The following is a 10,033-nucleotide window of genomic DNA, read 5'->3' on the forward strand; positions in this document are numbered from 1 at the left end:
GGGAGCGCGGGGCTCGCTTTGGTCACAGCCAGCCTCGCTACACAGCCAGGCTCGCTCCACTGCTGCTGCTCTCTCTCCACAGCCAGGCTCGCTCCACTGCTGCTGCTGCTCTCTCTCCACAGCCAGCCTCGCTCCACTGCTGCTGCCGCTGGCTACTTACCGGCGCCGCTGCCGCTGAATTTTGGTGAGTTTAATGACGAGTCTGCGTTAGCGCTGTGATGAGCGCAGCAACAGCGGTAACGCGAGACTGGGACTGACTGCAGGTTCAAGTTGTTATGGTTCGGAGGTGACCTGCGAACCAAAACGACTCGAACCTGCAGTCTGCGTGGGTCTCGCTACTCACGGTGAGCCTGGGTTTGTCTGCAGGGTTCCTGCTCCCGTTTCTCTCCTGCACATTGATAATCGTGGCTTCAGGTTGTTGTCTGCTGCTATCAACAATCCCCAGGTGACTAATAAAGTCGCTCTATAGTCGAGTCTGCGATGTAGGCTTCAGGTTGTGTTGTCTGCCGCTATCAACAATCCCCACCACGTGAATAATAAAATATTCGAGTTGAGTTCAAACGTTTAGATTTCGACGTTTCGTTTTAATCGGAGACTGAAATTAGATTGGGAACACGTGGATTGGAGAGCACGCGCAGGCTAGATACCTCATCATCACCACATGGATCTCCATCCAGCAGTGGATGGACCCTGGAGATGACGATTACCCCGAGAAAGAGGGGGGGGGCACGTGAATTATTAATTTATCGCTGGTGAACGCCTCACGCGTTCACACTGTGGCAAATGTCCGAACAGGTTCTCTCCTAGGTCGAAATCTCAACGCAAATGGCAAGAACACCTCGTGTGGCCGTGTAATGGTCGCGAGTTAATGTCTCTTGGTGTCTCTGTCTGTGCCCGTGTCTCTGCGTGGTGCCTGTGTGAGTGGCTCTCTCTCTCGGTGTCTCTGTCTGTGCCGTGTCTCTGTGTGAGTGACTCTCTCTTGGTGTCTCTGTGTGTGCCGTGTCTCTGCGTGGTGTCTGTGTGAGTGACTCTCTCTCTCTCGGTGTCTCTGTCTGTGCCTGTGTCTCTGCGTGGTGTCTGTGTGAGTGACTCTCTCTCTCTTGGTGTCTCTGTGTGTGCCGTGTCTGTGAGTGTCTCTCTCTCTCTCTCGGTGTCTCTGTGCCGTGTCTCTGTGTGAGTGACTCTCTCTTGGTGTCTCTCTGTGTGCCGTGTCTCTGCGTGGTGTCTGTGTGAGTGACTCTCTCTCTATTGGTGTCTCTGTCTGTGCCGCGTCTCTGTGTGAGTGACTCTCTCGGTGTCTCTGTCTGTGCGTGGTGTCTGTGTGAGTGACTCTCTCTCTCTCTCTTGGTGTCTCTGTGTGTGCCGTGTCTGTGAGTGACTCTCTCTCTCTCGGTGTCTCTGTCTGTGCCGTGTCTCTGTGTGTGCCGTGTCTCTGCGTGGTGTCTGTGTGAGTGACTCTCTCTCTCGGTGTCTCTGTCTGTGCCGTGTCTCTGTGTGGTGTCTCTGCAGTGAGAGGAGGCTGCTCGCTCGTCATGGCTCGCCCTGGCCACGCTGTGGCGCTGCTGCTGCTGCTGGCGGCAGTCGCCGTCCTGCACAGCTCCGTCGCCGGTAACGGAGTGGGGGGTGAACGCGGCGTGGTGGTGGTGGAGGAGGATGAACACGGCGTGGTGGTGGTGGTGGAGATGAACACGGCGTGGTGGTGGTGGTGGTGGTGGAGATGAACGCGGCGTGGTGGTGGTGGTGGAGATGAACACGGCGTGGTGGTGTTCATCTCACCCAGCCGGTGTCACCGGTTTTCCGTACTTTTCCCGCACCTGGAGGAGTTTATTTTACGTCTTTGTTCACCCTCGCTCGGCTGCACCGGAAAGTCATCGCGCGCCGCTCCTGCAGGATTGGTCGTGACCGCTTAACACAGCCCCTTGTCAGGAGACCCATAGACACACACGACGATCCAACGATCAACGATCCCCCGTATAGCCTTAACAGACTGTTGGGGCAAGTGCTGTTAGCGAGCGCCTATGAAGGCCGGAACGGTACACGAGGGGGTGGGTGGCCAGCACCACGCCCGAACGCCTTTGTTTCCCCAGTGGCGATGTTTTTACACACCGCACCAGGTACTCTTAAGGCTGAGTCGACCTAGCGGAGGCCCGGGACCGGTTCAGATAATCGTCGCTGGTGTTGGCCGTGAGCAGGAATCGAACCCGGGTCACCGAGTTTATAGCGCAGTGCGCTAACCGCTGCACTACCGCTCCCCTACACAGACACACACACAGACTGCACGCTACTGTGTGTTCCACTTCTTTCGCACCGTACATAGCCAACCCTACGATGCGGGGTGGGGGGGTGACCACAACAAACTAAACGCACAAAGCGGCTCTAAAGTAACGAGTTTGTCAACCTCGGCGATGATTGGGAAAATGCACGTCTCCCAATGGCTTCCTATCATCAGAAGCAAGAGCGTTCCAGACGGCCACAGAAGCCGGTGCCCACCGCCTTTGTTCGACGGCGAGCCACTGCAGGTGGTGCTCTGAGACCCCCCCCCACCTCCTCGTGGCTCTTCCCCCACCCCTCCCCCTAGCGGCACCGGCGGCCGAGTCGGCCGTGGTCCTGGCCGTGGTCAAGGTGCTGCTCAACTCGACGCGACCCTCGGACGAGAGCTTCCTGCTCGACCCCACGGTGCTGTGTGCACTGCGCCTGGCACCGGTGCACAACCTGCGCATGGAGCGCTCCTTCCTCAAGCAGCTGCTGGCGCGCCTCGCTGATCTGCACCTCGACCGCAGGTTCCAAAGATAAAGATCCCCCGTATAGCCTTAACGGACTGTTGGGGCAAGTGCCGTTGGCGAGTGTCGGCGCTTAATGAATGCCGGCACTGGTACGCGAGGGGGTGGGTGGCCGGCAACCGCGCCCGGCCACCTTTGTCTCCCCAGTGGCGATGATTGCGCACGCCGCTCCACCCAGGTACTCGATTGAGGCCGAGTCGACCTAGGGGAAGGCCAGGATCGGTTCAGAGAATCATCACACGGTGTTGGTGGCCGTGAGCGAGAATCGGAACCTCGGGACGTAGCCGGGCTCGCAGGGCAGCGTAGCGCCGACCGCCACCACTCCCAGGTTCCATTCGGTGTTTGAACTTCTTAACACAACCCCCGTCTGATTGCCAGAATGGGTAAAACCTCTTATTTTTGTCTTGATCGTCTTCTCTTGTTGTCTTTCCCCCATCCCACCTCCACACCTCTCAACTAACACGATTAGGCTACGTATGGTGCGAAAGAAGTTGTACATGCAGACGCCGTTCTAACGCGGGTGATGGGATTTTGTCGCACAGCTGCCCAGGGCAGGTGACCGACTCGGACGAGGGGTCCCAACGCGACGAGGCCGTCTCGTCGGGGCAACTGGCGCTGGCGGTGCTGGCGCTGAGGGCCTCGTGCCTGCCCGTGGAGGCCATGCGCCTGGGCTGGGTCCGCGTCGACCTCCTCGGCATCCTGGACCAGCGGCTGGATGAGGAGCGGTGCGACGTGGGGACACGCTGGGGGGGGGGGTGATGTAGTGGCGACGTAGTTGGGGCGACGTTGTCAGGAGTCACGTCGCCGGGTCGTCGTGGTCGTGGTCGTGGTGGTGGTCGTGGTGGTGGTGGTAGTCGTGGCGGCGGTGGTGGTGGTAGTCGTGGCGGCAGTGGTGGACCCCCCCCCCCCCTCTGCGCTCTCCACCCTCAGCGCTGGCAGGGCGGCCGCTCACCACCTACTACCAGTACGCGCTCGCCACGCAGGCGCTGTGCATCCTCAACGCCAGCGTGGACCCCGACGCCGTGGAGAAGCTCGCGAGCTGGGCCCTGCTCCAGGGCTCTGGCGACAGGCCCCACTCCATCGGTGAGCGACTGACTCTGAGCGAGTGGCGAGTGACTGAGCTGGGCCAATTCTGCAGGGCCTACAGGGGTCTGCGGACGAGCATCGCTCCGAGAACGAGTGAGCTTGGGCTCTTGAGGAGACACGGGGCTGCCGTGAGCGAGTGGCGAGTAATGTGCCGGGTGAGCGGCAGAGCAGCGGTCGGTGTGCACCGCGCTACGAACCCGGCCACACCGAGCTGGATGATCCCCATTCGCGGAACAACCATCGGTGGCGCATCCGAACCGGTCCTGGGCGTCCCCTAGGTTCGTTTGGTCTTTAAATCCGTCGCCTGCTGTGGTGTCTAATAAACATCACCACTGCGGAGTCGAAGGCAGCATGGCGTTGTGCTGGACTTGATAGGTGCTGCTACTTGCTCACGGCACTTGGCCCACGTGACTTTGTAGGCGGTACGGGGGTGATCTTTGCCTCTTGTGAGAGCAATACGGAGGGGCTGGACGAGTGAAGAGTGGGCGGCTGAGCGAGCATCGACCCCCCCCCCCCCCCCCACCAGACGAGGCATCCCAGGCGCTGGTGGCGCTGTCGTGCCTCAAGGGGACTCTGCTCCTGGGACCCCCCACGCTCGCCGCTGCCGTGACCGCGGCCGCCCAGAGCCTCGCCACGCTGCTGCTGGGGCAGCGCTCGGGCAACGGAGCCATCGGCAACATCTACAGCACCGCCCTCGCCGTGCAGGTGGGGGGGGGGCTGGCTGGTGGGGGGGGGGGGCTGGTGGGGGGGGGCAGGTGGGGGTGGGGGGGATGGTGGAAGTGGGGGGATGGTGGGGGGGGGGGGGCTGGCTGGTGTGGGGGGCTGTGGTCTCAGTTGATTGCCATTTGGGTTCTGAGTCCAGTCACTGAGGGATGGACATTCCTCCGCTGGGGGAAGGAAACGGCGAGGTGGCTCTTGTGAATAACGGAATGAAGGAGGTGTGGGAGCGTGGCGGTGAGGAGTGGGCTCTACTCCCCATCGTGGGAAGCAAGGAATGTTGGTAGTGGCTTATGCCCCCACCACAGGTGAATATCCGTGGAGGAATGCAGGCAAAGCCGATTAGTTGGATGCCTTCTATGCATCTGCTGTATTGACCTGGCCAAGGCCAATATTAGAACAACCCCCAAGCCCTGGCGTATTCAATGCAAGTGCCTTATGAGACTCTGACTCTGCTCACAACAATTAAGGACCTTCATGATGGTGGGCAGGCCCGGGTGTAACGATATGGCCAGGAGTCGAAGCCGTTGGTCACCTTGGGTCCCGACAGGGATGTCTACATGCTCCGACATTATTTCACGTTTTTTGGAACCACGTAGTTGGAGAAGCGTTCTGTGGCTGTACTGGAGCAATTTCCATCTGGTACAAATACAATACGAGGCTGATCGATGCCCGGGTAAGGTCTAGAAAATAGCTCCCTATTGGTTAACCATGTTATGTATACTGGTGATTGCTGCTCACTCATAGGAGTTGGAGGCTCACCTGCTAAACCTGGAGTGTCTCAGTTGCACCAAAGCTCGCAAAGTTTGCTAAATACAGTGCAAAAGAAGTTCAACACTCCGCCTGCTCAACTCTCCATTGTTTATGGGGCAATTGTCCAGAGATAGTGGAGTTTTGCCATATTGGGCAGTGTGCTCATGACCAGCTCTAGTTTGACAGCAGAGGTCTCCCTCAGAATCGGTTGGGTGGAAATATATTTTCATCTGCTGCATAACGCTGTGTGGAAACTACCTGGCCTGTAGCTTACATAAAGTGTTACGACCTCCTCTATGCTTGGAAAACGTGGGCCACCCCCCAATGGAAAACCTGCGTTGGTTAGAAACATATCGGCTGGCATGCCTCCGATCCATCCTGGGTTTAACCAGGCTGGGTTGTCTGAACCGCTCGCATATCCTTGAAAGATTTGGGTGGTCCCATTGAGCTCCTCTCCGGCAGGCAAAGCTGCGTTGGCTGGGACATGTAGCCCGCATGCCCATCCACTGCGTGACCCAAGCAGCTTCTGTTTGCCTGGATAGAGGGGGCTAACCGGGCACGGCATAGGCTGACAGAAGAATGTTGAGCTGAGTGGACTTTCTGATAATCGATACAAGCGATGTCAAGATCGGCCTCTATGGAGGAGGCTCGTGAAGGACGCTACTGGGCAGTTGGAGGCAGTCGCCCTCCAGCAACAAAGGGCAGAGGAGCGATGCTCACAACGAGTGGAGCGCTGGGGTGGCTAAGGCATAGTCGAGGCACAGGTGGTGTGTCTGCAAATCGTCTCGGTCAACCCATGGCACCTGCAGGGTCGGTCCCGTGACCTCCTCCTGCACCTAGCCTTGCACAGCAGTCAACCCATGGCACCTGCAGGGTCTGTCCCGTGACCTCCTCCTGCACCTAGCCTGGCACAGAAGTCAAACACCCCCCCCCCCTTACCCCCACCAGGCTCTGCAGGCTGCCCAAGGGAGCGGGGTGAACGTGAGTGGCTGGGACGGAGGCAACGCCTCCCGCACCTTCCTCTTCGCCGCCGCCGTGGCCGGCGAGTTCAACGCCTCCCCTGGGGCCCTGGCCCAGCTACTGCCTGCGCTGCTGGGCACCACCTACCTGGCCGTGCCGCGCATCACCTGCGTGGGTGACGACGGTGAGCAGACCTGGGTGGTGGGGCCTACGTGGCACAATGTGTGTGGGGGGGGGGGGGTAGGGATGGTGAGGTGCGTGGCTGTGGTCAATGGTAGGCAATGCACAGGGACAATTGCCACTTGGGGTTGTAATTGGTGGTGGTGGTCACCCTGCTGCACTATGTGAATGGTGGTGGTGGTCACCCTGCGGTGTCACGAGAGCGATTTAATTCTCCTGCCGCTTGCTCTGCAGACAGCGTCCACGACCTGCGCAGCGAGCTGACGCTGCGCCCGCCCGCCGGCAACTCGTCGTGGCCCATCGGAGTGACCTACACGGCCACCGACGGCCTGGGCCACAGCTTCAACAACAGCGTCCACGTAACCGTGCCCAGCGGCTCCAACCTCCTGCGCGTGCTGGAGGCCGCCCAGGCACAGAACGCCCTCCAATTCAGGTGGGGGGGGGGGGGGGGGGGTGGTGAGGTGGGGGGGGGGTGGTGAGGTGGGGGGGCGGTGGTGAGGTGGGGGGGGGGTGGTGAGGGGAGGGAGGGGGGGGGTGGGGAGGGAGGGGGGGGGGTGGTGAGGGGAGGGAGGGGGGGTGGTGAGGGGAGGGAGGGGGGGTGGTGAGGGGAGGGAGGGGGGGGGGGTGAGGGGAGGGAGGGATGGTGAGGGGAGGGAGGGGCGGGTGAGGGGAGGGAGGGGGGGTGGTGAGGGGGGATGGAGGTGATGAGGTGTGGGAGGGAGGTGGCGAGAGGTGGGGGAAGTGAGGCGATGGAGGTGGTGAGGGGAGGGGGGGTGGTGAGGGGAGGGGGGGGTGGTGAGGGAGAGGGGGGGTGGAGAGGGGGGGGGTGGTGAGGGGAGAGGGGGGGGGGGAGAGGGGGGGGTGGAGAGGGGGGGGGGTGGAGAGGGGGGGGGGGGGTGGAGAGGAGGGGGGGGTGGAGAGGAGGGGGGGGTGGTGAGGGGAGACGCGGTGGTGAGGGGAGACGCGGTGGTGAGGGGAGGGGGGGGTGGTGAGGGGAGGGGGGGGTGGTGAGGGGAGGGGGGGTGGTGAGGGGAGGGGGGGTGGTTAGGGGAGGGGGGGGTGGTGAGGGGAGGGGGGGGGTGGTGAGGGGAGGGGGGGGGTGGTGAGGGGAGGGGCGGGTGGTGAGGGGAGGGGGGGGTGGTGAGGGGAGGGGGGGGGTGGTGAGGGGAGGGGGGGGGTGGTGAGGGGAGGGGGGGGGTGGTGAGGGGAGGGGGGGGGTGGTGAGGGGAGGGGGGGGGTGGTGAGGGGAGGGGGGGGGGTGGTGAGGGGAGGGGGGGGGGGTGGTGAGGGGAGGGGGGGGTGGTGAGGGGAGGGGGGGGTGGTGAGGGGAGGGGGGGGGTGGAGAGGGGGGGGTGATGAAGGGATGGCGGAGTGGGGTGGGGAGGGGGGGGTGGTGAGGTGTGGGGGGGGTGAGGGAGGTAAGGCGATGGAGGTGGTGAGAGGGAGTAAGGGGGGTGGTGAGGTTGTTGTGTGTGGTGTGTGTGGTGGTGGTGTGCAGCTTCAAGACCAAGTCGTCGAGCTTTGGGCCGTACCTGGTGGAGGTGAACGGACTCGTGGCGGACTCAGCTCTGCACCAGTACTGGCAGCTGCTGGATGCTCCCAGCACCCCGCTGGACAAAGGTGAGGAGCCGTTGGCCGCCTCAGGGCATGGGGGGGAGGGGGGGTCACCGGTTCGGGGGCCACCGCGATTGCTGCCGTGAGGCCTCGAGCCGAGGGGGCAGCCCCCCCCCAGTGGCAGCTGATTCCAGCCGCGTGCGACTCCAACGGAGTGCCGAGCGGCTTGAGCCGTGATGCCGTGAGATGTCGTCTCCCTCGCTTGGCGTGCAGGAGGTCTCGTGGGTTCCATCTCTGGATTTTGAGATTCTGCGTCTCCCTCCCCGTGGTTCAGACTCGACTTTTATTCGGGTCGTCTGTTTTTCCTTTCCCCTAATTTCGAATCGGCGTGCGTTGCTTAGATGATTCGTCTGTTGCTACATTTCCACAAGGATAAGCCACTTGGTTGAGCTATACTTTTGATAGCCACGTCGCTTCTGAAAAGGAGGCATTATCTCCATGAGCTCTCTACCTGGTAAAATAAAAGCGTTACATTGTTTATACTAAGACGCCAGGACTGCCTGCGCTACCAACTGTGTGAACAGGGAGGCTCTCCCATCCCAAGCCACTACCCTCAAGTGTTTCGCTGTTGTGCTGAACTTTGTTTAGTGTGGGGGGTTGTTGCTGCTTTAGTCGCGTTTGGTGAGAACCAACCCAGAGTTGATCGGAAAAGGAGATTCTTCCTCTGTCTCCTGTCCTGGTGTCTCTCTCGCTCTTGAGTTGTCACCCGGCCACTGAACACCAATCTCACTCGCGCCCTCATTCACGCTCATCCTCCTACCCACCTAATCACTCGCCCACTCTCGCCTACACACACGCTCGCTTACTCATTCAACCAGTTGCTCGCCATCTCGCTCACCCACACACACCCCAACTCGCTCACTCGCGCGAAATGAGACCCTTCCATCCTGCAAGTCAGGGTCGGGATCGAACTCACGACCTCCTGCCTACTAGGCGAGGTTGTTAACATCTCATAGCCACCGCGGCCCCCCTTTTATTTCTCTTGGCTCGACCCGGATCACGCAACTAAACCCCCACCCCCCCCTGTCTGTGTGTGGCGGTGCTGTGCGCAGGGCTGAGGGACTACATTGTGTCTGATGGACAACACGTGATCGCCAATCTCACCACGTGGTAGACGCAGCGTGGGGAGGGGGGGTGGGGGCACGACGCCGGTCAACGTTCAACAGACGTCAGGAAACGGGGACTTGACGTGTGGGGCTCCCTCGCTCTGCCTCGCCGCCGCGCCATCATCATCGTCGCCTCTCATCTCGACCATGCCAATGGCCCCCACCTGTGGTCTCTCGCCCGGGGGGGGGGGGGACCCCCCTCCCCTGGTGGCAGCTGTCCCTGTGCTGCTGCTGCTGCTGCGAGGTGAACGTGGCAGTGGGAGCGTCATAATCGCAGCTGTGACGTCATCGTCATAATCGCAGACGTGACGTCATCGTATTCGTGACGTCATCCTTGCTGTTATTAACAGTGGGCCATGATCGGTCCACTGCTGTATGAATTCCCCCCCCCCTCCCACCAAAGCCAGCCTCACGATCTTGGCGAGATGCGACGACCCCACAGATTCCCATTTCATATCCACAGATTATATTCGTACATTACGATGCATGTGACATAATAAAACATTTAAAAGTTTTGTCTATGCTGCAGCGTCATTCATGCGAGTGGCATCTCTGTGTAATGGGTTCAATTTAGGCGCACACACTTCTTGGGAGGCAACACTCATTTATTAATGAACACAACGGTTACTCAACAGTTACTCTTACTCTACACATAGGGTGGTGACCACCGACCTACCCTAGCTAACACACACTTGTCTCTTAGCTACTCCAGCGTGACCCAGCCAGGTGGCTGCTGGCAGTCTGCTCACTGGATTCCTTCTCTTCTTGGCATCTTCATTCTCCGCAGGAACAGCCTCGAACCTCCTGAGGCGGCTGCTTATATGGGGCTTGGCGTGC

The 10,033-nt window shown here is 60.7% G+C and overlaps 1 protein-coding gene across 1 annotated transcript; it reads left to right on the forward strand.

Annotated features, from left to right (window-relative positions):
* Window positions 1-39: 39 nt before the first annotated feature.
* LOC133339594 (cobalamin binding intrinsic factor-like) lies at window positions 40-9,711 on the forward strand. The gene is made up of 10 exons (XM_061547716.1): window positions 40-184; window positions 1,510-1,608; window positions 2,579-2,780; window positions 3,323-3,512; window positions 3,689-3,863; window positions 4,393-4,571; window positions 6,285-6,480; window positions 6,711-6,909; window positions 7,975-8,096; window positions 9,143-9,711. The coding sequence occupies exons 2-10, from the start codon at window positions 1,533-1,535 to the stop codon at window positions 9,202-9,204; spliced, it is 1,401 nt and encodes a 466-aa protein (XP_061403700.1). The 5' UTR covers window positions 40-184; window positions 1,510-1,532; the 3' UTR covers window positions 9,205-9,711.
* Window positions 9,712-10,033: the final 322 nt, after the last annotated feature.

This window comes from Lethenteron reissneri, unplaced genomic scaffold (genome assembly GCF_015708825.2).
Source record: "Lethenteron reissneri isolate LAM-NWPU_2019-01 unplaced genomic scaffold, ASM1570882v1 scaffold_1930, whole genome shotgun sequence".
In the NCBI taxonomy this organism is placed as follows: domain Eukaryota; kingdom Metazoa; phylum Chordata; class Hyperoartia; order Petromyzontiformes; family Petromyzontidae; genus Lethenteron; species Lethenteron reissneri.